Raw genomic sequence first — 27,798 nt, 5'->3', positions numbered from 1 at the left:
GTTAAATTCTCAGAAAGAGCCCAGAGCTGTGTATAATTCACTTTGAATCGAGGGTGTCTAGAACAGTGTTTCTCTAGGTGTGTTCCATGGAACATTAGTTTTTCAAGAAGGTTTCACGGCCAGATGAATCTGGATAAATGCATACTGTGCTTTCCTTCTTGGGGCTTCACGTTGCACGTTTGGAAACTGCTTGTCAGGCTTTTGACCTGTCAGTGAAGGAAATTATTGTTCTGACAGCTGTTCAGGACAGAGTGAGATAGAGGGGTCTTCTTTTTGTGACGGTTGTCCCTCCAGGGAGTCTGGAGGTTGGAAAGGCTCTTCTGGGAATTTTGAGCATTTCCTCACATGACGTGACTTGGTCCCGTCCGTGCCCAGGGTAGTGAGCGTACAGGTGAGAGCAAGACTCCAACGTCTCTGCCCTCCAGAGGCAACCAGGTTCCAGGGCAGACAGATTATTTCAGCCCAGTGTGGTAGAGTTGTGATGTGTGGACACGGACACACCACTTCTGTGTGGTAGACAAGATTTGAACGACATGCACATGAACCTCGTCTGAAAGAACAAAACACAGAGCTCTAAGTGAGGGGTATGTACACGAGAGGGTGATGAGTTCCTATATGATGGACTTTTTTGAAACATGACTCCAGAGGTTTTTTTTAAAAAAATAATCATCTTTGGATATGTTTAGTCACAGAAAGCTTGTTAAGAACAAATATTTGATAAGTAAAGGATGCCTGGGATGCAGGGACAGCTGAATTAAACATCAGATACATGAACCATGCACCCTGCTGGGCTGTTTTATTGGTTAAGGATGTTAAACATTCTTAATTAGTCTTTGCTGAGTTTAGCATTTCATTTGGGAGAAACTATTTAGTTTCTCCAGTTTAGGTTGTTATCTGTGCTTAATCACTCAGTCATGTCCGACTCTTTGTGATCCCATGGACGGTATCCCGCCAGATTCCTCTGTCCATGGGGATTCTCCAGGCAAGAACACTGGAGTGGGTTGCCATGCCCTCCTCCAGGGGATCTTCCCCACCCAGGCATGGAACCCAGGTCTTCTGCATTGCAGGTGGATTCTTTACTGTCTGAGCCACCAGGGAAGCCTGTTTAGGTTGTTTCAGTATTATATTAATAATAATGTGACTTATCAACTGAATATATTCATTCATTAGTTTATATTGACCAATAGTGTTATTTCTTCTTTTTTTTTTTTCCCCCTGCAACTGCTGTTCTAAATGAAAGGATTCTATCATTTATCAAGCACCAGGGTGGGGTCGGTTGTGCTGCGGGGCGTGTGCTGTCCTGAGTGCTCCCTGTTCACACGTGTGGGTTCCTGTCTGTTTCAGTCGTCACTGTTAAGCGCTGTGCTGGGGGAGCTGCCCCCGAACCAGGGACAGGTCAGCGTGCACGGGAGGATCGCGTATGTTTCTCAGCAGCCCTGGGTGTTCTCAGGAACTGTGAGGAGTAACATTTTATTTGGGAAGAAATATGAAAAGGAACGATATGAAAAAGTAATAAAGGCTTGTGCTTTGAAAAAGGTGAGTAATGACTTTTGAGTTGCATATGCTCAGATTTCAAATGACGATCATGTTGGTTTAAGCTACAAGATCTGTTAGAAGGTCTTTTAATGTTTAATATTTGAAGCTGGTTTTCTCACAAACATTCACACACATTGCTACTGTTTGAATTCTGATGTTGTAACACAGAATGCCTTTTTGGAGGTGGGGATTGTTTCGTCTTTTGCAGTTTCATTCACTTTTACTTCTCTTTTAGTGCACAGTTACAAAACTTTATAAAAATAGCGCCATGTAATGAACCCTCATGTACCCACCCCAGGTTCACCCCAGTTCAGATGGTGGCCAGTCTTGCTGCATCTCCACTCCTGCCTTCTGCCTGCCCCACCCCCACCCCAGACTATCCTGGAGCAGATTCTAGACTTCAGATTAGTTAATCAGTAAATATTTCATTACTTTTTCTCTCAGAGACTGAAAAGAGACCACAATATTTCAACTGAAAAATAACTCAAATTCCTGACTATCATTGGCTTTCTCATCAGTGCTTACATGCAGTTGATCATCTCACTGAGAAACCTCCTTCACCGTTTTTGGAATCCACATGAGATCTGCCTCCTGCACTTGGTTGATGCCTCCTTGGTCCCTTTCTATCTCTAGGTTTTCCTCTCCACTTCGCTTTTCCTTAGTAATTAAAGAAAAATGACTCCTTTAACATTTCTTCTGAATTACAGCCTATTTTCACTGGAGGAGAGATTGTTTTCAGAAACGGTATTGGGTTTCACAGAAAATGGAAATGGAAACATTTTACTGTACATGGAGATTTAGTAAATAAAATTAGGGAATCAGTTATGCAAACTGGGCTTACCTAGTAGGAGAATATATTGATAATTTGATGGAAGGAAAGGAAAGAAGGTAAATACTGATTAGATGCTATGTTATTTTCTTTGGTTATAAAAACCAGGGAATAATAGCATTAAAGGGCACCCCCTGGGTCAGTTCAGTGCAGTCTGGACATCTGACTGTTCTTTTATACTGTGAGGAAAAAGGCTGGACAGCCTTTCAAAGGTGTGGGGGTGAAGACCTGTGAGGAAATAGTTATTCGGCTTGAACAGTGGCTTGAACATCATAGAGTAGCATTTGATGATTTTGTGAACATAAGAGAATTTTTTGCTTGTTCTTTTTTTTTCTCTTTCTTTCTCCTGAGTTGTTTTAAATAGACTTTTCATTTGCAGAAATGATGTAGGGTTGGCAGGATTGAGGTAGCTTTTTAAAAAAATATTATAAGGAAAGGGTAAGTGCAAATGTAAAGTAGTAAGAATGCCTCTGTGCGTGCTAACTCTACTCAGTCATGCCTGACTCTAACCCAGTGAACTGTACCCACAAGGCTCCTCTGTCCATGGGATTCTCTAGGCAAGAGTACTGGAGCAGGTTTTCATTTCCTCCTCCAGGAGATCTTCCTGACCTAGGGGTCAAACCCGCATATCTTGAGTCTCCTGCCTTGGCAGGCGGATTCTTTACCACTGAGACACCTGGAAAGTCCCAGTAAGAACAATAGCTCCCATTTATTCAGAGTTGATGTCCAGATCATCTTTGTCATTCCCATGCAAGCATACATAAAAAGGCGTATGAGTTATTAATGTTTTACCAGTGTTTTCTATGTTGTTGATAAAACTGAAGCTTAGAGAGATGAAACACCCCATCTCTACGTTTGCGGTTCAGGTTCGGATCCACGACGGTCAGTGCTTTGCTGCAGCCTTTTGGGGTGATTGGACCAGTAATGTGGGGGACTGTCCTGGGGCTTCACACACCCTCAGGGCTGCATGTGTAACAGACTCTGGTGGGAAGGAGCCCTGCAGAACTGGGCTGCCCAGTGATGTATGTGGTGTGACGTTTATAAACATCAGCTGCCCTCCTGTTCTCTGCGTGGTCAGAGCATAGAGGCAGGGCCCCTCGTGCCCATTCCCTCCTTGGCAGGAAAGGAGCCGAGTCCCTCCCCCGATTTTGTGACTTGGCTGCTGTCCCTTTGGACACGTCCTGTTACCTGTCTGGGCATCTCACATTTCTGCCGCAAAACGAGGACGTTGGGTCAGAGTGTTTCCAAGAGGTTTTGTTGCTGCTCTGAAATGTCAGCTATGACTCTGATTACCAAGGGGTCAGCCAGGTCTGCACGACACCTGGGAACCACTTAATGCATTTTTGCAGCCTCTGCTTATCTCCTTTTGGAATCCATGTTTCAATGGATGGACATAAGACAGTCACAAACAGTAGAGGTGCCATGGGGGTATTTTTACTCGTAGAGACAGATTGCATGTGTAGTAGGGAAAAAAAAAAAGTGTGTCCTCTGGAGAGCATCATCTTGGATTGTAATTTGAGGAGTCTGTTTCCTTGCTTGTAAAATGAGGAGGGGTACGGGTTTATTGCAGTAAACGTGGCAACTTTTGTAAAATGGAAACCTACCAGGTTTTCAGTAAATACATGCATACAAACTAAATACATACAGACAAAAAAATATTTCTAACAGGTGACCCCCCCCACACCTGGAAGATAAAACAGGAAAAAGGAGCATTTCGTGTATCACATGCATTAATAACAACTAGACACATGATAACTAGATCTAATTGAAGCAAGCGTTTTAAGTTCATTGAGCTGCAAACATTTCTGTAATAAAACATGAAGTAATCACATTTGGCAACATGGAATTAAGCTGATGCCTTATTCAAGGTGACAGTATAGTGAGTTACACAACACAGTTCAGGGAACAAGCCAAAATGTTTGGTCAGCTGGAGGGGTCGAGCTTAAACGACGAGGCTTAGGAGTCATGAGGCTCAGGGATTGAGTTTGTTTCTCTGTGATTTTTGGCTTCTTTTCTGAACCTAACAAGGCCCCAGTTTCATCGTCTTTAAAGGAAATCGTAGTGCTCTGCCATCGGCGAAATAGAGTTACAGGTGTGATAAAAGTCAGGGTCCTCCTGCTTTGACTCAGGAATCCAGCCTTCCTCTGACAGAAACTCAACAGTCTGCTCTGTGCTGTTTCTACACCAAGAAGCCAGCGTCCCTGAAGGGCCCTCCATGTGCTCCTGGCTGATGGCATCAAACCAGCGAGCCATTTCCTAGTTTCCCTGTAGTTTGTGTGTCTGCTCTTCATTGGGAATTGGTTTTAAAAAATAAATAAATAAAAACTTTCTTGTCCATGGGAGGCATTGTATTATATGCTGAACTCAGACTTTTTCCGCTTTTACCTAATCAGAAAATGGTGGCTGGAAAATTAGGCTGACTTGGATTTTTACTTCAAATCCTGTGAAATGCTTTTCCCATTTGTGGCTGGCCCATAAATAGTTTGCAGAGTCAACAGCATACTTGGAGTCCTGGTACCGGACTCAGAGAGAGCCTGTTTCTTGGAGCCCAGCTGTGCGAAATGGAAGAGTGGACTTAAGTGCCTTTTCCAGAGCATAGCTGAGATTGCCATGCTACAGTGTGGTGCTGTTTTGTGAAGGAAACCAAAGCAACATAAAATCTAGGCATTAAAAACTGAAAGAGTTTGCAGGGGCTGTCACCAGTAAAACAGAGACCAAGTAAACTGTGTGTGTGTGTGTTTAGGGTTGGGAATATATCTTAAACCGGCTTATTGTATCTCCAGAAAATCAAAAGCAAGAATTAAAGTAAAATAATGATGAATTTTCACAACAGAGCAATTGCTGCCTTTCACTGGATGCACCCCTGTTAAGCTTCCAGCGAGCAGGGAAGCTGTGTGTGTGTGTGTGTTTGTGTGTGCGCGCCTGTGGCTTTCAGGGAGGGTGATGATGGAGACAGTCTCTTTCTTCTCCTTATGGTCATGTGCCTTACATGCTGTGATCCACACGGTGAATGGGGTCCCAGTGTTGGTTTGATGAGATAGTAAGGCTCATTCACCAGTAGCAAGTTATAATCAGTCCGTGTCCTTTTTCCATTTATGGAGGGTGTTTATACACTTTGGGTTCTCATCGCATCCTTGAGTTTAGTGACTCTTGTTTCTGCAGCACATTTTGTAGAAGAAGAAGTTGAGACTTAGAAGGTGAGAAAGCTGCTTATCCTGGGGGCTTCACTGTGCTGTTTCTGTTCTTCCCAAATTTGCTAAAGTACAGAGAAGCTCCAGCTTCATTTGCAGAAAAGTGCTGCTGTGCATCCTAGGATGATGCCTGAGGGTTTAGTGGATAACAAACTCTATGAACTCTGCTCGCCATGGCAGCATCACTTGAGTTACAGGCAGTCTACGGAAGCCCCCCTCCCCGCCTCCCACTGATCTGCTCACACCCACTCTGTGAGCCGTGCCCTCCTGACCGCAGTGTGGACTCGCTTCCCTTCTTTACTCTCTGTTGCCCTGAGCTGGCTTCCTTTTCTTTCTCATCCTCAGTACTTGCACGCAGGTTCATTTTCCATATCGTCTGTCTCATACCATGGAAAGAAACTCTAGGGACTTTGTTTCCTCATCCCTGAATTCACTGTGCCGAGAATAATGCCTGGAGTATAATCAATCCTCAATAAATACTTCCTTGTTATCATGGTCAAATTCATAAATGCAGTGAAAACCTATGGAATCAGAACAAATGAGGTTTTTTTGATATTCAAGATTACAATTCAGTCATTATGAAATATACTCATTGCTGTTCATAAAATACTTATATGTAGAGCTAAGGCTAAAAGGTTAGGATGGCAGGAGGAGAACACATTTTAAATCTTTTTCTTTTTTCCCTTTTCTGTCTCCATGTAGGATTTACAGCTTCTGGAGGATGGAGATCTAACTATGATAGGAGACCGGGGAACCACACTGAGTGGAGGGCAGAAAGCCCGGGTCAACCTTGCCAGGTAAATGGGGTTTCAGTTGCCATCCTGCCCCTCCTCCTCTGCCACTCCTAGTGGACGTGAGCACACAGACCCCACTCACCAGGTGGGCCTGTGTGAAGCAGGGTCTTGGTCCCTTCCCTGGGCTCCTGGAATGAACATGGAGTTGTTAGATACCATTGTGATTCGGAGATGAGACCCAGGGAGTGTGAAGTGTTTTATCCTAACGTCTCTCTACGTTTTCTAGAGCCGTGTATCAGGATGCAGACATCTACCTCCTAGACGATCCACTCAGCGCAGTGGACGCAGAAGTTAGCAGGCACTTGTTTGAACTGTGAGTTTGCTCCTGTTTCCTATTATTTCTGCTTTCCAAGAACCGATTAAAAGATCAGGGAAAAGAGCTCAGGAAAGCCTTTGTGCTTCAAGAGACTCAGCTGGCTCTGCCCTGGTATCCCTCTCTCCCTTCCCTTCATTCTACAGAAGATCCATTGTAGAGAAATTTTGATCATGATGAGGTCAAGATAGGAAAATACAGAAGGTGCTTCCAGGGTGTGGAGGAGAGTGGAGTCTGTCCTTAGGGAGTGAGGAATAGATGGCTGATTTCCTCCTGCTACTTGCAGTTGATAACCAGACACTGTGGATGGATCCAGACCCCAGAAATAAGCAGGAAGATTTACAGTTTTTAAATCGGAGAGTGGGACTCAGTAATCTGGTACTTGGCTGCCAATCCTTTTCCTTCATCTTTTTTTTTTTTTTAAGCCATGTTAAAAGTGATGTTTTCAGGACTGACATAGGGCTTCTGTGGAAAGACCTTGATGATGCTTATTATTCTGTAGGTTCAGAAATTCTGAATAAGGTATAGAATCTGAGAATGATTTGTTGCACCTCAGAATGTCTTCAGTCATTGCTCATTGCTTCATGGATTCTTACTAGAGTTTTTGCTTAAATCCACAATGTATGTGTAACTTGATTGTGAAACTAGGTATCTAGAATCTGGCTGAACTCCTGACTCTCACGTTGTGTTTCTGAAATTTGTTCTTGTTTGTTGTTGAGTTTGTTGCTCTTGTCTGGCCACTGAACCTCTGAAGAAGAACAACTCTGATGTTTTTCTGTGTATAATGTGTCTAAGTCACGCTAACCGTGGCCTCTGGTGGAGTTTAGACTGACCTCTTTGAAAGCCTCATGAACTCTGTCTTTCTGAAACAGTATCTGCATCTCCCCCACGGTTGGTTAGTTCCCTTGCTGCTGTTCACCTTGTTAAAGCCAATGAGCCTTCCAGCTGCACTTATTAACACCCTGCTGTGTGCACGGAGATCAGTGCCCTTACAGATGTTACTGCACAAAACCTCTTAGTTTACCAGGAGGACAGTGTGCCAGGAGAGGGAAAGGACCCACACTGGGCAGAACAAGGAGACTTGGATGCTCAGCTCTCATTCCTGCCTCTAAGGAACCTGTCTCCTTGGCCTCTGATAGCATCCACCTTCCGGTTTCCTCATGTGGGCTTTCTTCTGTTCACGTGCCCTGCCCTTCTGTGTTAGGCTCCTTTGCTTCTGGAGATACAAGTCAGATTGGATTAGACCTAATGTCGTTAGGGGTAACAATTATGTATTTAAAGGCCTTATCACCAAATTCTCAGGTGTCTGCATTTGAATTGGAGGGGAAATGATTGATTTACAGCAGAGCCGCAACTGCAAAGTAGAGAGGCTTCAGCAGAGTCTGCAGATGTGTGAGAGAGAGAGAGACGTGTGAGGAGCGCTGAGCTCTGGATACGAGGACCTGGGATACCACATCCACTAAGCAGGGTCATGGGGCGGGTTCTACCAAAGTCTGTGTGTAACTTGTGCTTAGTTTGGGGTGATGAAAACACTCTGGAGACAGATGGTGGTGATGGTTACAGAGCAGTGTGAATGGGCTTAATACCACTGAGCTGTATGCTTAAACATAGGCAAAGTGGTAAATTTCATGTTATGTAATGATATGTTTTATTAACCACAATAAAAAGGGACTTCCCTTGTAGTCAGTAGAGAATCCACCTGCAATGCAGGAGGCCCAGGTTCGATCCGTGGCTTGGGAAGATCCCTTGGAGAAGGAAACGTCAACCCACTCCAGTATTCTTGCCTGAAGAATCCCGTGAACAGAGGAGCCTGGCAGTCTACAGTCCATGGGGTCGCAAGAGTCAAACATGACTTAGCGACTAAACCACCACCACCACCACGATAACAAGTGCAAAGAAGCATTAAATTGTTCAGAACAGGAGAGCAGGGCATGTGGCATTGCTTCCAGCTGTGTGGTCTCATCCGGCTTTCCCACCCTCTCCTGATTGTGACCTGATAGAAAAGTGCCTTGTCATGGGTTTGGTAACAGGGTGTGAGCGCTGTAAGCTTCATTTGCCATTCCTCACTCCTGGAATCATTGGCAGTTCAGCCTGTTCGTTTCTCTTGTACTTATCACAGAAGTTCTCAAAAGTTCTCCTTCAAACAGAGAAGTTTTTTTTATAGCTCTTGGGTTTAATGACCTTGGATGTAAACTTGATAGAAGCAAGCTTGTTTGGATTGTTGTTTGCCAATCAGAACCACATTCTCTGGGGAAACTTAGGGCAGGGAGCACGAATGCAATTTAGGAAATCACTCAGCAGCAACTGAGGATGTTCTCAACGAGTTAGAAAATTGGATGGAACAACATGCTATGAGAGATGGTGGTCGTGTCAGAGCTTAGTAATGGGGAGTGTTTTCTATTAAAAGTGAGTGACTCACACTTCTACTTGCCATTAACAGTTTCCTCTAGTCTTGAATCTATATCCAAGGTGATTCAGGTTCATGAGTGTTACAACTTTATGCTGTGAGCATAGTGGGTTCTATAAGCTACAGAAGGTGAGGGGCCTTAGATGAGCTGATTAAGTCCTAGCTGTGTCCGCTGTGGATCCTGATGTGTTTCAACTCCACATTGCCAGACCCCTGCCTCCTGTGTCATCAGATCTTCATGTCTGTCTTGATCGGATTCTCATGCTGCTGTCTACACAGCTCACCCTCCCGCTCCAGCCATTCTCAGACAACCGCACCCCCACCCCAGCCCGTTCAGGAAGCAGCTCCAGGTCCTCAAACAGAGAACAGGCTTCTTTGCCGTCTGCCCACCTCAGCCTTTCCAGCTCTTCCGCACACCCACTCGGTGTCCAGCTGTGCTGGCTCTGTGGGGTCCTTTCTCACCCCTGTCTGTCTGTTCACACTGGTCCCTCTGTCCCAGAGCCAGGAGCAGTGCCCCAGAACACAGAAGGAAGGTGGGCCCTGCCGTTCCCTCCCGCTCCTCTAGGGGGCGCCTGTGCCCTCTGGCTTCCCACAGCCCTCAGTGGGTGCCCTTGACCATTTATGAGTCCCCCCACCCTCCATACGCTGTGAATGCAGGAAGGTGCCTCAGCCCTGCGTGTTCAGTCCCAGGACCCCTGCACCTGCTGTGTCTTCTTCCAGGATGTTTCCCCAGACAGTCTCAGGGCTCCCTTGTTTCCCTGTCTAAGACAGCAGCCCCTCTTGCTTTCCCTCAGAGCACACATCACAGCCCCATAGGCATGTCCTGTACTCGTTCAGTGTCCCCCTGTGCGCAGTGCAGAGAATTCTTTGCTGTCTTGACCTGTGGGTGTATCCATGGCTTTTGGGACAGTGCCTGGTACCTCACCAAAGTTGGTTGATTGAATGAATGAAGATAGGGACTCTTATTTTGTTCATATTTGATGTATTCTATGGGATTTATCCCTTCTTAACACAGCTCTCGTATAGGAATAATTTTAAAGAATTCATCGCTGAGTCAATTTTTATGGTATGTCTTAGAAATCTTTACTCTTCAAAACTTGGAAGATTATTTTTCTAGAGATTCAGAATAAAAGTCTTACTTAGGAATACATTCCTAGCCATCAAAAGTGATCACTTTATTGTGCTTATTTATATTACCTTATCTGTGGTGGAATGTCAGGAAGGAAACCTTTAAAAAACTTGTGGGTTAGTGCCATCTTGGACCTACCAGCCCATCTGCCTTCAGTGGTTAATAGCAGGTAAATTTTGAATGTAGCAAAAAATTCCATTGAAAACTGAAAAGGTATGCTTGGTCAAGAAATTTAGCACACACACACAAAAAAAGAAATTTAGCACAAAAGCTGAACTAAGACTTGTCAGAAGGTATAAATGAATCTTTTTGAACTTGATGAAGCGATGGCATATGTGTCTACATCCCCGGTCTTCTGACCACAGACACAGTGTCCCCTTAGGACTTTTCTGTCCTGTGTCCGAAGCACATGACAGCTTGTGGTTAGGAGTAGGGAAGGGGGCTGACATTTACTGAGCGGATTGGTGGTTTGATTTTTTAGAACATATGAATGGGTTGTCATTGGCGTTATTTTGAGATGAAGAAAGTGAGGTTTAGTCGTCAGGCTCATGAGAGGGACTGAGCTGCAGTCTGCGGCCTCCAGACTCCCCATCTGACTCACTCACAGGCTGAGCTCTGGCCCAGCTTCCTGAGATTTGCTCTGCAAGGGCCTCAGGCTCCCAGAGTACCTGTCTGGACCTCTGCCCGTGGTCACCGGGGCCCTGTAATTTTTCATTTTCACATTGAGAGAGTTTTCAGTGCAAATGAAGTAAGATTTACTTCCTGGATGCGACTGGGAATGTTATAGAGACTAATAAAGGCCACACTTGCATTCATTTTCCATCTAATGTTACTTAGGAAGAAATGTCTATGGAAGGGAGTATGGCTAAGGTTATCGAGAAAATATGACTCTTTTAGGGTGGTTAATATGTACATCATAAAGCAACATTTAAGAAACTAAGGAAAATGTATGTATATTTCTGTGACATCAATCACTGTTCTCATTCTCAACATAACAATAAAATAATTAGTATTTTAATTTAGTCAACTTTTGAAATGTCAGTATTGCTCCATTGTTTTTCATCATGAAATATGTAAATAATTAAGATCAGTTTTAGGAAAAACAGCAGCGGATGCATGTTTCACTAGACTGGTTTTTAGAATTTTTCCTTTTTTTAGTGGAGCTTGATTCAGACTTGTTGCTAAATAATTTGAGGTCCTAGCTGAATTAATCAATTTGTATGTAATTTGTATTTTTATTCATATTGGTATTTGAACTACACGTCTTTGCTGTCTTGTCTTTGTCTCATTGTGTTTTCAAAATGTATGCTTGCAGTTTGGCTGACTTCCACTAATGTGTGTTTGCATACTGTCCCTTTTCCATCTGTAGGTGTATTTGTCAAGCCTTGCACGAGAAGATCAGAATCTTAGTGACTCATCAGTTGCAGTACCTAAAAGCTGCAAGTCAGATTCTGATATTAAAAGATGTAAGTAATTTCTAGAAGTCTCTGGAATTGCTAACACTGTGGTGTGTTGAAGGCCAGGCTGCCCTGCAGGGCAGTCGGCTTGGATTTGTGACAAAGCCCTCTTTCTTAGCTTTCAGTTTTTTGCCTTCTTCTTCTTACGACCCATATCTCTTTCTGTGTCTGATACGTGTGGGAGCCTGTGCAGAAGGAGAATAAGGCCCTGCCTACGTGGGGCTTGTTTTGAGAAGACAACCTCAGGTTTAGTATTGAGTTGGCCAAAAAGTTTGATCAATTTTAAGCAACAAGAAAAGACTTACTTTTCATTGTCACCAAGAACTTTATTGAAGAATATGCTCACTCACCAAGTGAACTTTCTGGCCAACTCAGTACTGTCAGAATGACCAGTTGTCTCCTGGTGAGCACACCTGGATGAGTTGGGGACCATCCTTGCAGTTGTTCTGGTTCCTCCCTCACAGCAGAGCGGGGACGGCTGCCCCCTGGAATGGTTAATACTTGGTTGTTGAGTAAAATTGCTGTCTTTGTGCCACTAGTGGTTTCTGAGTGCATCTTACTAAGTAGAACGTTGTATGCAACTTTCCTTAAATAAGGTAAATGCACTTGTCTCCCAGGTGAGGACAAGATGTACAGTATATCCTCAATCATTTCCTTGTTCTGCAGTATCAAATGGTCCCCAAAGGCTTCATTGGGTTTCTCCCGGAGAGGGGCGTCCTAGCCAGCATGCGGGGCCACCTGACTTGCCTTAACCAGAGCTGTCTTCTTTGTTTCGTTTGCATCCTGGGATTTTTCCTCATATTTTGTTCACCACTGAGTGAATCAGCTGAGTCTTGTTTCATATGGTGAAAAAGTAGAAATCTTCTGCAGCTTATTTTATGTAACTTTGTAAATGAGGGACGCTGCAATGATGTGTCGCACAGTTTTCGAAGAAGATGAGTCGACTGGCTGTAGCTTAAGCAGTTGCCTAATTTGGGGAAGACCAGCCGCTGGTGATGGGTTGTGCCTATGTTATCCTCGGATTTAAGTGCTTTGCTTCTGGCTTAGGTTTTTGATTGTGGCATACCAAGGCATTAGAGCATCCCGGTCTTATGACCTCCTTGCTGAGGTAGTTTTTCCGGGGGAATACTGAATTTTCAGTCGAGAATTTCCTGAGTTTGTGGGGAGGTGTTAAAGACTATGAAGTCATATCTCTTGAGTTCTCTGTGCAGGGTCAGTTTCTTCAGGCCCTGTCCTAGTCAGACATGTGGTACTGTGGCAGTGGTCAGCAAAGACTTGTCTAATGACCCTTACCTACACAGGTGTGCCAGTCAGTGCCCACCTCTGTGTCAACAAATTTCTTTTACGGAATATCCTCCCTAGTGGACTTCTTAAAAATTTCTGCTTGTCTCATGAGGCTTCTCTAACTTTCCATGTTGTCTTAAGAGATTGTGCTGATCCTCCCACCAAACTGTTATTTCTTGCTTTCCTAAGTGCCCAACGGACTCCATCTTTAACACATGAGCACACATTTCTTTCTCGTCCCCAAACCTTACACAGGGTTTGGCAGAGAGCACAGTGCTCACTTCTGTTCTAGTTGAACTGAACTAGATTTGTCCACCAGAAATTCAGACCTCAAGATCATTTTCTTACAAACATCATGATTTAATATCAGTTTACTTCTCTTGATTAGTGTTTACCATTAGCTTCCTAGGTGGCGCTAGTCGTAAAGAACCTGCCTTCCAATGCAGGAGACATAAGAGATGCAGGTTTGATTCCTGGGTGGGAAAGATCCCCTGGAGGAGCAAACAGTAGCCCACTCCAGTATTCTTGCCTGGAGAATCCCATGGACAGAGGAGCCTGGCAGGCTATACAGTTCATAGGGTAGCAAAGAGTTGGACACGATTAAAGTGCTTTAGCATGTATAACATGCATGTATGCACGATTGGTTAGTATTATCAAATGAAAATCCATTTGGCTCAAATTTTTTTTTAATTATTTGTTTGAAATGAAACAAAGATGAATATTTTTAATGATAGAAGGTACAATTCACAAAGAAGATAGATATCATAAATGATTAGACACCTTAACAAACTCTCAAATTCTTTATTGCTGTTTTAGGGCCAAATGGTGCAAAAGGGGACTTACACTGAGTTCCTGAAATCCGGGATAGATTTTGGTTCCCTTTTAAAGAAGGAGAATGAGGAGGCTGAACCATCTCCGGTTCCAGGAAGTCCTACCCTGAGGAACCGCACCTTTTCCGAGTCTTCGGTTTGGTCTCAACAGTCTTCCAGACCCTCCTTGAAAGAGGCCACTCCAGAGGGCCAAGACGTGAGTTTCTCGTCCTGCAGCATGCGCGGGTCTGTCGTTCTTGGTGGCCTCATGGACCTTCAGTCTGCTCTGTTTATGACATCTCTGTGTTCCAAAGAAGACACCAAATTTCCACGGCCTTGTTCCATGAAATTGGTAGAACTAAAACAGCATGCGGGGAGCCAGCCTGATTCGGCTTCTCCTTTTGGCGTAGGACGGAGACAAGTCCTGGTTGCACTGCTATGACTTGCACGATGTATGTGGTATTGACAGTGGAACTCTTGTTACCATAGTTAACTGTATGTGCTCTGGTGGACCCCGGCTTCCCTTATTCATCCAGATGGTTAATTTGAAGAATCCCTCATTCCTAGCCTGCTATGACTTCCATTAAGTCAGCTGCTTTTGCTTTGTGTTGGAATATTCTGACATTGCAGGTGACTGATGGTATTGTTTTGCTTCAGCATCAGATGGTCTGTGACAGGACACCTCTGTCACCAAGGTGCAAAGCACCCAACACACAGCAGACACTTTGGAATGTGTTCCCATCTTCCTTTCTTATTTTTCAAGATGTGGAACCATATGTTGTCATCTCGCATATACAGTAGGCAGCAAACCTTTGGCCCATGTGACTGTGTAATATATTCTAAATCCTATAGACAAAAATGGACAAATGCACTAGGTCTCCTTTAAAATCATCTAGCAGTTTTCTCAGTGTCCAGACTCTCATTGTCCATACCCGGGATTCTGGGATGATTCTGATGAGTATTCAGATTAGTCCCTCAACTTCCACATTCAGGAACCACTCTGTCGTCACTGAGGGGCACAAATAAATTACATGGATACTTTGGTTATATATCATTTCGTGTATTATTTTGGAGAAAGCATCTACGTTTATGCTTTAATCAGGTACTTTGTACGTGTGCGGTTAATCATGCTGTTTATTTAAGCAAAGGCACCTGAGAATGAGTAACATTTTGCAGATGACATTTCCTTATTTCTGATAGATTTCTAGAATTGGCATGGCCGGGTAAATGCATACATGGTTTGGCTCAGAGTTTCCACATTCTTTTCTCTCTGTAGGATCTTGCCCTCCTACCAGCATATGAGTTGTGTCTATTTCACTGCAGCTTTGGAGTGGAGGTTATTGTTGATTTAGGGTTCATTATTTAAATTTTTGTCTCTCTCTGCCTTTCCTTCCAAGACCGAAAATATACAGGTTACCCTAACTGAGGAGTCCCGTTCGGAAGGAAAAGTTGGTTTTAAGGCTTATAAGAATTACTTCACAGCCGGTGCTCACTGGTTTATCATCATTTTCCTCATTCTAGTAAACCTTGCAGCTCAGGTAAGTAAGGATTTTTATTTTTTCCATGGAAAAAAACCCTCTTGTTTATTTGATTAAACAAAAATAAAATAAGCTGTAAAGGAACAATTTTTATTTTGATTTGTGCCCTAATGTTGATACTTTTAATACTATTTATACTGTGTTTACCTTACTGTATTATTATTATTTTTTAATATGTGAATTAAGAGATTTCTTTCAAATAACTGGCTCATGAGGTTGTGGGATCTGTCTGAGTGATTCTGAAATCAGAAAGGCAGGCCTGCAGGCTGGAACCTCAGGCAGGAGCTGAACCTGCTGTCTTGAGGCAGAATTTCTTCCTCCTCCAAGAAGCCTCAGGGTTTGCTCTTAAGACCTTCGTCCGACTGGACGAGGCCACCACAGTGTTGAGGGTGATCTCCTGTAAGTTCTGATGATGGATGTGAACCACACCCACAAAATACCTTCACAGTAACATCTGGAGTAGTGTTTTGTTGAATCAGTGAGACTGGTATGGCCAAAATAACACAGAAAACTAGCTATCACAGTACCTATCAAGCTTTTATCCTATGAAAAATCCCGACATGTATATAAACACTGTGTTTTGAAGTCCACTGGAATTTGCATTGTAAAGTATCATATGTGCATAGCAAAATAAGTGAAGCTTCGTGGTGGTGTGTGTACATGACAGAGAGGTTCTAGAAATAAACAGCGTCTTTTAGAGATATTAAAATGTAGCATGCCCTCCTCTGACCTTTGGTCATCTGGGGTGTGGGGCTTGGCACAGACCTGAGCTGGAAGGACTGTCTCCGTGTTCTGGAGCCTTTCCGTCCCCCATCCTAGTGAGCGGGGTGTGAGGCTCAGTGATGTCCGTGTGTGAGTGACTGTTGTTTCCTGCTCCAGGTTTCCTACATCCTGCAGGATTGGTGGCTTTCATACTGGTAAGTGATTTCTGGTCTGACCCAAAGTGCTGTGAAATCTACATGAACCTCACCTTTCCACAGAGTCGGTGGGGGAGGCAGGCTTGTTCAGCCTCCTCTTCTGACTGACCCTCTTGCAGTTTCCCTGAAGAAAAAGTAAAGATCCTGCTGGTGGCGTGTGACCTCCCATGATCCTTAGCAGCTTCCTCACAGACAGTTCAGAGAGCTGAAAGTCGTGATTCAAATTGAAATTTTTTTTACAGTAGAGAAACAAAGGGCCCTGTGAGCTGGGAAACATTTTGCAGCATAAATCATGTCTCCTAAATCAAGGATTTGCCTGGAATGCGGGAGACCCAGGTTCGATCCCTGGGTCGGAAGATCCCCTGGAGAAGGAAATGGCAACCCACTCCAGTACTCTTGCCTGGAGAATCCCATGGAGGGAGGAGCCTGGTAGGCTACAATCCATGGGGTCGCAGAGTCGGACATGACTGACGCGTGTGACTTCACAAATCAAGGATGATTTTTTTTTTTAATATTTACCTAATTGTATCTATCGTGTAATCTTTTTTTCTTCCCTGTTCCCTAGGGCCAATCAACAGAGTGCCCTAAATGTCACTGTTAATGGACAAGGAAATGTAACCGAGAAGCTCGATCTGAACTGGTACTTAGGAATTTACTCAGGTAAAGTTGAGTCATCTGGTCTATTATCCGAGAGTCTGAGTCGCTTACAATGAGCCCATGTGAGCAACTAGGGCTTCCAGGAGTAATTCAGTAATGTCTTAACAGATTAAGTTTCTGAGCCAGCCGCATTTATTCTGTGAATTAATTAGAATAATTATTTTAAAAATCTGCTAGAAGAAAAGAGGTTGAATGAAGACTCTTAATTTGCTCTGTACTGGATTTTGGAAGTTAAACCAGCATTGCATATTGAGAAAATCAGCCACTGGAAATATGTGACTATTGTCTATTCTAATAGGTTGCTTTAGCTAAATCTTATATTATTTTATGGATGTGTGAGGGGATTAGAAACACATCCCCACCTTATGGTTCAGATTGTTCCAATTCTTTCTGAATGAAACTTGGCTTTTATTGACCTTGGTTGAAATCCTCTGGCAGCCAGGGTCCCAAATAAAAGCATTACTGCCTCGCAGGTGTGCAAACTCTCCTTCGCCACACTGCTCATCTCTTGGGCTTTACTAATTTCTTAAGGCAGAAGCTAAGCAGGGAGAAATCCAGTGTCTGGGCATTAGGGTTCCTTCTCCTCCTTTCCTGAGATCACAGTGTTATTATGTCCATAACTGTGTGATTAATTTAACATCTGGCTTGCCTACTAATATCAACACAGCTCTTTGTTTTCACACCAGTGCCTAGAATATATGTGGCATTGCATACTTTTAAGAGGAAATCCTCATCTAAAATTTTAAATATTCGCACAGGAAATACACAAGCTTTCTGCAAAGATAGAATGAGTTATCTTTGTAAGAACCCACTCATTGAAATTTTCTATGTATTTTGTTGATCTCTTGCTAAGAACTCTAAATCCATTAGCTATTTACCTTCTGAATTGGACTATGGGGGCTTGAAGGAGGAAGGGTGGGTTTATGTTACATATTCATATAGGATGGTGGTCTAAGGCAAATGCCTGTTGATGGAACCCAGAAATTTGAATAGCTTTCAGAATTTAAATACTGAAATTTAAATTTCAGAATTTAAGTGTCTCATCAGAAGGGAATAAAGTACTTAATGGAATATTTATTACAGAAGTTATCCCCTCTCTGTTTAGCATTGTGAATTCAAAAAATGTTGGGAGGGTATTCTACTTTTTATATGCACAGTGGTACTCATTTCTGTCATTAACAAAATGTAATTTAAATGCTGATGTTCATTTACATTTATAATTTGTATTTTCCTACAGTTCAGTTAGATTTTTTGCTTGCAGATTTATGTGGTATTTTTATACTCTTTAAAGCTACTTGGGTTTGTCTATAAGGACATGATAGTAAATCATTTCTTGTGTTTCCTATTCATTAACATGCCGATACCAAAGCCTTTCACCGTTTTAGATTATGAGACATTGTAATTATTAACAATTGAAATGTGAAGGGAAGACCAACAACTTTTAAAAATTTTTCTGAGTTTTATTGAAACTTATAATTGAATTAGAAAATACTGGAATGAAATTTTATTTTATACTTCATTTCCTTCCCCCTCATGAAGTTTATATTTAATGAGAGGAAAACAGTGTATTTTGTCTTCTTCTTTTTAAAATGTCTGTCGTGAATGACTTAAACTCTTCTAGAATCCAGATACTTGATGGGATAGGATATAATATCTTTATAAGCTGCTTGGCATGGCTTAGCATTCTTGTATCAAAGGCAGAGATCTTGGGCTTATGATGTCTCTTTATTTCAGGGTTAACTGCATCCACTGTCCTGTTTGGCATCGTCAGATCTCTCTTGGTATTCTTTGTCCTTGTTAGTTCTTCACAAACTTTGCACAATCAAATGTTCGAGTCCATTTTGAGAGCTCCGGTATTGTTCTTCGATAGAAATCCAATAGGTAGGTCAGACACCAGACTTTTCAGTAAGTGTGTCCTGTTATCGTACTTAATTAACGCCTGATTCCTTTTTTTAAAAATTTAATTCTTTTTAATACCAAAAACATTTTGTATTGGGAAATAGCCAATTAACAATGTTGTGATGATTTCAAGTGAATAGTGAAGGAACTTGTAAATATGTCTTGTTACCGTACTTAATGCCTGATTACTTTTTTTAATTTTATTTTTTTTAACATCAAAAACATTTTGTATTGGGATATAGCCAATTAACGGTGTTGTGATAATTTCAGGTGAACAGTGAAGGAATTCAGCCACACGCATACATGTATCCATTCCTTGCCAATGCCTGATTACTTTTGATATTTGAATTGCTTGGAAGAAAATCTCTGTGCATATCGATCCATTTTGTGCAAAAAACTTGACTGATATTTTTCTTCTACCAGGGTATATCTGAATATAATTTTATTCCAATTTTGTATGAGTGTGGAAATGTATGCTTACTTTGCAGAATGATTCAGTAGCTGATTTGTGTGGCAAATGAACCTCTCTACATTTAATGCAAACATATTTACATATTTTGTGCTTGTTGCTAAAACATAGGCTGTGTTACATACTTTAGGTAGGTCTCTATTCAAACCTTGTTACACTGAATCTCTACTCAAGACCAGCTATGTGGTTTTTTCTTTCATTGCCCATGCATATCTAGGATCCCTTTGGCTTGTGCCCTGAGTATGAGATCTATCTAAAATGGTAATGAATAATTAATTAACATTCAAGATGAATTTAATGTAGATATCCTCTTCAAATAAAACAACTGTATAGCTTATAGTGGAGTTTTGGTAACACGTAAGAGGCTTTGTGGTACATACGTAGCAGGTGGATGCTCAGTAGTAAGTTTCTCAGTATGAGTGTCCTGGGAGGTTTCCCAGTGTTTGGTTACTCCACCTTGAGGCCTTCAATCTGTCTTACTTCAGAATGTAGCCTCCTGAGCTATGTTTCCATGAAGTTCATCAGTGGATGTGTCCATACTGTCTAGTTGACTACACTTGTGCTGAGGCCCAGGGTAACTTTGTTTTTGCAGGTGATGATTGAGAGGACCTGTTGAGGCAGGGAGGTGGGCTGCAGGGAGGACAGAAGTAGCCTTGGCCTGGCCATCAGCTAGCCATGTGACCAAGGCCAATGCAAGGTAGATCTATTGGGCAGGCAGATCTCAAGGCAGGATGTTGTCTGTCTTGGTTTTGAAGTGTGGTCTGTGGAGCCAACTGCCTGGGTTCAATCATGGTGCTAGTTACTAATGGTCAAATTTTAATTAATACTTATGTGTTGTTTACTCTGCATCTCAGTTTTATTTGGAAAGTGGGGTGCTATTCCCACACTTGCCAGAATGTCGGTACTGTTAGAATTCAGCAGGTGAGTATATTCACAGCATTTAGATCGAAGTCAGGGCCTTATGACTCTTCGAGTCAATGACCACATGCTATGTGGGCACTTCATCTCCTGTGAAATGGGAATAACTGCCGCCCTTCCTATATCACTGTGTGAGGATTAAATGAGGCTCTTCGTGCAGCATCTTGTGTATATTTATCCAGCACGTGTTTCATCCAAGCACTGGGTGGACCACAGGATGGTAAGTTGCAGGGGCCCATACAGATCTCATCTTATTAAAAAGCTGTGGACACAAACTAATTGGAGGGGTTCGTGCTGTTATGGTTGTGGTGTTGCTCCACTTTTCAGTTAATGTGAAAAATACAGTCATAACGTTGGAAGCATCAACAACCCCTGTAGGCTTCTCCAGATGCTGGTTAATTAATTATTTCGGGATTTGGGCCCAAGCATAAATCTTCAAAATCACTCATCTTACTGCAGCCGGCACACTAGGGTGTATCTTGTCTCCCTGTCCTGTGACTATTAATAGGACCTGATTCCTTCAAGAAAATAGAAGCCCAAATAGTACTGCAAAGACAGGCCTGCCTTGCCCAAATTAGGAGCCACAGTTGATTTATTTACTCTTTTGTTAATAGAGTAAAACTTTTTTTTAATGAAAAAGTTTAAGTGATGACTTTTAAATTTGTATTCATTTTTTGTACTTTTAGTACTTGTTTTATCTTGTTCTTCTTTGGAAAAGCAAGTAATGTGTAAGAATTATACCTCATAGTTGAGATTATTGATTATGTGTATCCTAATAGTTACAATATTTTTTTAAAAATCCCCTTCTACAGCAGAGAGACTGACTTGCTCAACTTTTTGCTTCTGTGTTGATTTTTTTTCTTGGCATGTGGGATCTTGGCTCCCTAATCTGGGATCAAACCCACAACCCTTGTGTTGGAAGATGAAGTTTCAACCCCTGGACTGCCAGGAAGTCCTTCAACTTCTAAGTTACCTTAAATATCTGGGTTTAATTCAACAAAGTTCCCAGCATAAAATTGTGGGTGATTTGATTTCCAGAGTCTGTTTCCCCTGTAGCATGTAGTGATCATGAAGGGTGTCTCTCTCCAGGATATCATAGGGGGTCAGTTCATTTCCTATGATTTCAGGATCCTGACAACCTCCCAGAGTTAGAAAAGTAATGAAAGGAAGGACTTTGGGCTTGGGATGGTGAAGTTGGGAAACACAGGCCCATCGGGTCTGCACCTTCCCCAGTCTGACTGGATTTTCACTCATCTCACCAGAGTTCCCTTGTTTCTACTTGTCTCCAAGCCCACTTGTGCCAGTGGGTTCTCAGTGACCCTGAACTGGATGGTCACAAGGCCTTACACATTCATTCATTGGTGGACCCACTCTAAATGTTCTATTTCCATTCTGATGCTTCATCCCAGATCTTCATGAATTTTGTTAGACACTGGGGGAGTAACTGGTTGTAACTGCACTGGTTGTGCTAAGAACCAGGGTTCCATGGGAAGTTGCTGAAAACACCAGTTGCTCTACCAAATTTGCAAGTTCCCTTACTTTCATTGTATTTATCATATTCTATGAAGGAAGCGTCAGCCTAGAAAGTGCCTGGTTTCTCTGCGTACAGTTTAACATTCCAGCAGTGCTCCTGTGGCTACTCTCTATTTTGAACCTGTGTTTCGATGCACGTGCTTTACTTTGTTGATATAATGTGATGCTTCATTGCCTACTGGTGTTTTATAATCTGTGTGTGGCCTTAGAATGGCAAAACTAGGTTTCATTTTTTCCTTTTCTCTTCCTTTTACCTCCCGTTATCTCACCCATCTCTCTGTTTCAGTTTCTTCCTTTGATGTATTTTGGTAATGGTGTGTGAGGGCTAAGTTGCTTCAGTCCTGTCCAACTCTGTGCAACCCTATGAATTGTAACCCGCCAGGCTCCCATGTTCATGGGATTCTCCAGGCAGGAATACTGGAGTTGGTTGTCATGCTCTTCTCCAGGGGATTCCCCTGACCCAGGGATCAAAACCTACTTCTCCTAAGTCTTCTGGTACCACCTGGGACACCCCTCGGTAATGGTATTATATGTTGAGTTATTTAGTTCTTAATTTAAAAAAAAAACTAATTCTATTTATTTAGTTATTTTTTTTGGCTGTGCTGGGTCTTTGTTACTGCTTGTGGGCTTTCTCTAGTTACGGCTTGTGGGGGCTCCTCTTCCTTGTGTTGCACAGGCTTCTTTTTGCAGTGGCTTCTGTTGTTGTGGAGCATAGACTATTAAGCCTGGGCTCACGAGTCGCAGCCCACGGCTTGGTTGCTCTGAGGCATGTGGGATCTTCCTGGACCAGGGATCAAACCAGTGTCCCCTGCATTGCAAGGCGGACTCTTAACATCTGGACCACCAAGAAAACCTCATTAAGTTTTTTTTGAGGTCGTATTTTTAATGAATGGATTGTATTTGTTTATTTTTAATGTGTACTTATTTATAAATATTTTTTTGCTGCACCACGTGGCATGTGGGATCTTAGTTCCCTGATCAGGCATCGAAGCCATGCCCCCCTGCATTGGAAGGTGGGTTCTTAACCACTTGGCTCCCAGGGAAGTCCCACTTCCTTTGTGTGTTTAATAAAGAGCTACAAGTTTTCAGGAGCCAGAGCAGACATCTCTTGCATGTTTTGATTGCAGCTGGGTTTGACTAGTACCTTTTGGGCATGTGGGCCGGGTTTGTGTGCTGTTTGTCATGTCCACATCTTCCTAGCCAACCTTTTGTCTTCTGTCTCTGAAGTCAACTTTCACTTGCATCAGATCTTCATACTCCGGTAACACAAATCGCAAGTCAACAGTAAGTCATTTAGAAATTCAGAGATGATTTCTGTTAAAAACCCAGATTTTGTTTCCCTTGTGAGGACAAAATTTGTTTTATTTTCTACATCGGGCACAAGAGGGCAGCATGATCTGCATTATTTCAGGGATGTACCGTAAGGGGCACCTTGCTGCAAAATCTGGTTGTTCTTATACTAAAGCTTTATTGGAAATTCTATTTTTATGGCCTGAGGCTCTGTATTCTGTAGTGTTAGTTTTTAAAGCATTGTTGAGGTTCGTTATGTCTGAAACATTAAACTCTTTTGCTGTCCTTAAATAACTAGCAATTCAAAGATGGTATTTGGATTTCTTAATTTATTTGGTTTACCCTAGTAACTGAAATAGGCCACTGCTGACATGTTTACTGGATTTTATTTTCATTCCTAAAGAGTAGAATATGATCAGTTGTAGGACCCGAGTCGAACATGAGCTTTGGAAAATATTATGATCAAGCACTTATCATCCACGCAGTCAGAGTTAGTAGAAACATTTTATCTTTATCAAGTGTCTAAAGTTTCACGCTTTGATTTGGAGAGAAGATGAGAAGATAGTTGTCCTGTTTCTTCCTGCCTAATTATTATGGCAAAACACTTGGCTTAGAGCTTTGCGTGTAATGGATTCCAGATAAGTATTTGTTGATTTCCTTTCAATTGGCTAATTTGGCTTTAAGATACTGAGCCACGGTGTGAGTAGATGTGTATCTTCTCTGAGGAAAATGCAGGCAGCTGGGTTGTGGCTGGTATGTTTGTTTCACACGACTGTTTTTTGTGCTCTGTGTGTGTGTGTGTTCGTTATTCAGTGTTTAAAAACTACAAATTTATATCTCTTTTTTTAATAGATCAAGTTAAGTTAGAGCTAATGCACTGTAAAAAATTTACTAATTTCTTTTGTTATTTTTATTCTTCTGGTAGTACTACAGTTTTGGAGAAGGCAATGGCAACCCACTGCAGTACTCTTTCCTGGAAAATCCCATGGACAGAGGAGCCTGGTAGGCTGCAGTCCATGGGGTTGCGAAGAGTCGAGCACGACTGAGCAACTTCACTTTCACTTTTCACTTTCATGCACTGGAGAAGGAAATGGCAACCCACTCCAGTATTCTTGCCTGGAGAATCCCAGGGACAGAGGAGCCTAGTGGGCTGCCATCTGTGGGGTCACACAGAGTCGGACATGACTGAAGCAACTTAGCAGCAGCAGCAGTACTATAGTTTAAGAGAAGACATATTCTTTTATCTTCCATAATGAAAAATCTGGAATTGCCCTAAGTATTAATATTTCCTACTTGACTGCATGGGGGGTGAGGCTGTGTAAATTTCACGCATGTAAAATACCAAAAACGAGGAATTTAGTTTGGGACAAGGAGGAGGAGGGGTGGTCGAGATTTGAATGATTGCTGTTTCTTAAATCTGGAAAGGGACTCATTAGCCTCCACTTCAAGTTGCTGATGAACTCATGAAGTAGTGGAAAGTAAATTGAAAGCAACGTGCTGAGCTTTTTGTACTACTGAGAGTAACTATCTTGCTATAGTATTTATAAACTCAGTTGTCAACGGACTGCTGCCTTGCTAGGAAAGAGAGTCATTGGTAGAAAAGAAGAATAATTGTAGGGATCCATGTCTGTTTATTCAGTGCAAATGACCACTGAGGTTTGTGCTAAATGCATATTCTTAACAAGGATAATATTTCAGCACTGTCAAAATTACCTTGATGATAATAGGCCTGTTAAATTATAGCTCTATAAGTTAGGCGGTAAGATGGCTCTGCTTAGCGCACATTAATCTATGCCTGTTCGCACAAGTGATTCTGCTGAGCAGGTAGCGTGTTAGAACAAGAAATACTGGTCCTAAAACCTCTGATTTATGGTAGGTGTTGTTTTGACACAACATCATTCAGACGATTTACAAGGCAAGGCTTCGTGTTAAAATATTTCACCAGTGTCATCATTCGTCACGACATAAATATTCAGTAGTGATGCTGGAAAATTGGTAATACACCCATTCATGCCAAATCACTCGCTATGTTTCCTTTCAAGTGAGATCTGTTGTGGGTATGGTTTTAAAGAAACTACGAGTTTTCTTCCTTGAGAGCAGTGAGCTGTAAGAAATTGAGAATAAGAATAACAACTTTCCAGACAGCTTTCATGGACTCAATCTTGCCCACGTTGCTTTGAATTCTGGCTTCAGTCCTTCAGCTCCCCTCTCCCCCTCTTTTTCTTTCCTTTCTTTGCTTAATGCACATAGTAAAGAACATATTTGTATGTACATTAGTTACAGAGGCTTTTTTGTCTTCAAAGGAAGAGGTTAGTCACCATCTGAAAAGCTTTGTTGCAAAACAAAAACACACATTTCCCCTTTCATTTTTCCTTGTTATTTTTTAACAAATGTGAGTGACTATAAAGGGAATAACACAAAAGATCGCATCAATCATAGTGAATCTCAATGGCCACATAAATATTATTTCATCAGGTTTCAATGAAATAGCTAATAGTCTGAAGTAGGTGTGGTAATTAAATCCTGTTGGCTTGTGACATATTGAAAATATGTTTTTCACATAACAATGGCTATATGTACTTAAACTCTTATCAGGGTGATATTAAGTCATATTTTATGGGAGTTGCAGTGTTACTGCTAATAGTATCATAAAAGCCTTTGTTAGGAGTTTAAATAGTTACATAGTTACATATATTTGATTGCTATTGTTATTTTGTCAGTAATCTTTATAAAGGTAATTGTTAGAGTGCTTGTCTACTCCTGGTAAATATTGCACCATTTTGGTGTACATTTTTAATCTGTTAGTGTTCTGGTTACTCATTCATTTTTTTGTCTGTAATAATCATACATGGAAGTATTGATAACTTAGTAACAGAGAAAGCACTGTAGTTCTCCAACAAAATGTTAAAAAAATAAGATTTGAGAAGCTCATACCATGTTCAGAGTGCTGGTCCTAATTATTGTTGTTTATTCACTAAGTGCTGGCTGACTCTTTGCAACCCCATGGACTGTAGCCCTCTGCCCATGGAATTCTCCAGGCAAGAAGACTGGAGTGTGGAGCCATTTCCTTCTCTAGGGGATCTTCCTGACCTAGGGATTGAACCCTCATCTCCTCCACTGCAGGCCAGTTTTTTTAACCACTGCACCACTTCAGGGGATCATAAGGATGACATTTTATTTGATTGCACTAATACTTCCTAGTATTATAGTATACATAGATTGTATGTATACATACATTCTTCATTTTAATATCTGTATTGTCTCAGCCTTCAGCTAAATCAGAGCCAGGCAATGTATGGCCCCAGGACTTCACTTTTATATTCCAGTTTCTGGCATAAGTGTTCTTAGTTATTTGCCATTACAGTTACCCCTTGGCATCTTTGTTGGTTGGTTCCACGACCCCTGTGGATACCAAAGTCTGAAAATGCCCAGTGTTCCTTATATAATCTATGTACATTCTCCCATATACTTCAGATCCCTTCTAGATTGCTCATGCTTTATACAAGCAAATTCAAGTTTTCCTTTCAGGAATTTTTTTTCCAAATATTTTTGACCAATGGTTGGTTGAATTCAAGAACCCATTGGTAGGAAGTGTCATTCAAATAGTGCTATCTATTGCCACCCCCCACATCTCTCTCTCTCACACACACACACGCACACAATTACTTCAACCTTTAGCTGTTTGTAACCAAAAATACCTCAAAGTAGCCTTATGACATAGTTCATCTTTGTAGTTCATCATTTCAAGAGAAATTGGCATAGTTCTTTGAGGTCAGAGTCAACATCAATAAACATTGAGAAGCATATCAATTTGTTGTATTGAAAATTCTGAGTGGTTCTGCTTTATGACCCGAGTCCTTCCCCTCAAAGATTTAATATAAGATTAATATGTGGCTGCAGCTGCTGCTATGTCGCTTCAGTCATGTCCTACTCTGTGCAATCCCATAGATGGCAGCCCACCAGGCTCCCCCGTCCCTGGGATTCTCCAGACAAGAACACTGGAGTGGGCTCTCATTTCCTTCTCCAATGCATGAAAGTGAAAAATGAAAGGGAAGTCACTCAGTCAACTTAGCGACCCCATGGACCCCATGGACTGCAGCCTACCAGGCTCCTCTATCCATGGGATTTCCCGGCAAGAATACTGGAGTGGGGTGCCATTGCCTTGTCCATGATATGTGGCACCCTAAGGCAAAGTTTGATTTTCATTTTCTGTTTAAAAAAAAAAAAAAATTATTTACTTATCTTTATTTTTGGCCATGCTCGGTCTTCATTTCTGCACGGGCTTTTCTCCAGTTGAGGTTCACGGGCATCTCATTGTGGTGGCTTCTCTTGTTGCAGAGCATGGACTAAGGTTGTACGGGCTCAATAGTTGTGGCGCCAGGGCTGGAGAGCCCAAGTTCAGTGGTTGGGCCACACCCATCAGGTTGCTTGCTCTGACTTAGTTCCTCTGAGCCATGTGGGATCTTCCCAGATCAGGGGTCGAACCTGTGTTTCCTGCATTGGCAAGTGGCTTCTTTACCATTCAGCCACCAGGGAATCCCTGATTTTCATTTTCTAACTGAAGACTTCATGTTCTGTTACCATTTCTTCCCTGCTCCCCAACAACCTCACTTTTAGTTTAAACGTTATTATTATTATTTGACATCAAGAAAATGGGAAAAAATCCAAATATTAATAATATTGATGCTTATTTCACAGTTGTGTTTTCAGTCTCATTTTTATAATGCTTATCACAAAGTAAAGTATTATTTAGGTGATTTTGTATTGACTGTCTCTTATCGTAGCCTTGTGTGCTATGCCCTCCTAGAGTATATGATGTTTCTGTGAA

At 42.0% G+C, this 27,798-nt stretch overlaps 1 protein-coding gene across 2 annotated transcripts in view; it reads left to right on the top strand.

Annotated features, from left to right (window-relative positions):
- Positions 1-27,798, top strand: part of LOC147361858 (ATP-binding cassette sub-family C member 4) — a 186,016-nt gene that overhangs the window by 78,586 nt on the left and 79,632 nt on the right. For both annotated transcript variants that reach the window (XM_086328622.1, XM_086328624.1), the window contains 9 exons: positions 1,345-1,536; positions 6,259-6,353; positions 6,577-6,663; positions 11,569-11,665; positions 13,757-13,966; positions 15,147-15,287; positions 16,167-16,204; positions 16,770-16,864; positions 18,596-18,742. In XM_086328622.1, coding sequence (XP_086184748.1) covers positions 1,345-1,536; positions 6,259-6,353; positions 6,577-6,663; positions 11,569-11,665; positions 13,757-13,966; positions 15,147-15,287; positions 16,167-16,204; positions 16,770-16,864; positions 18,596-18,742 — 1,102 coding nt within the window. The remainder of the gene's footprint in view (positions 1-1,344; positions 1,537-6,258; positions 6,354-6,576; positions 6,664-11,568; positions 11,666-13,756; positions 13,967-15,146; positions 15,288-16,166; positions 16,205-16,769; positions 16,865-18,595; positions 18,743-27,798) is intronic.

Source organism: Bos grunniens, chromosome 12 (assembly GCF_055505025.1).
Source record: "Bos grunniens cultivar Pamir isolate PY7600 chromosome 12, Bosgru_T2T1.0, whole genome shotgun sequence".
NCBI classification, from domain to species: Eukaryota; Metazoa; Chordata; class Mammalia; order Artiodactyla; family Bovidae; genus Bos; species Bos grunniens.
Note: the sequence above shows the minus strand (reverse complement) of the source record. Positions and strands in the feature narration are given on the sequence as shown.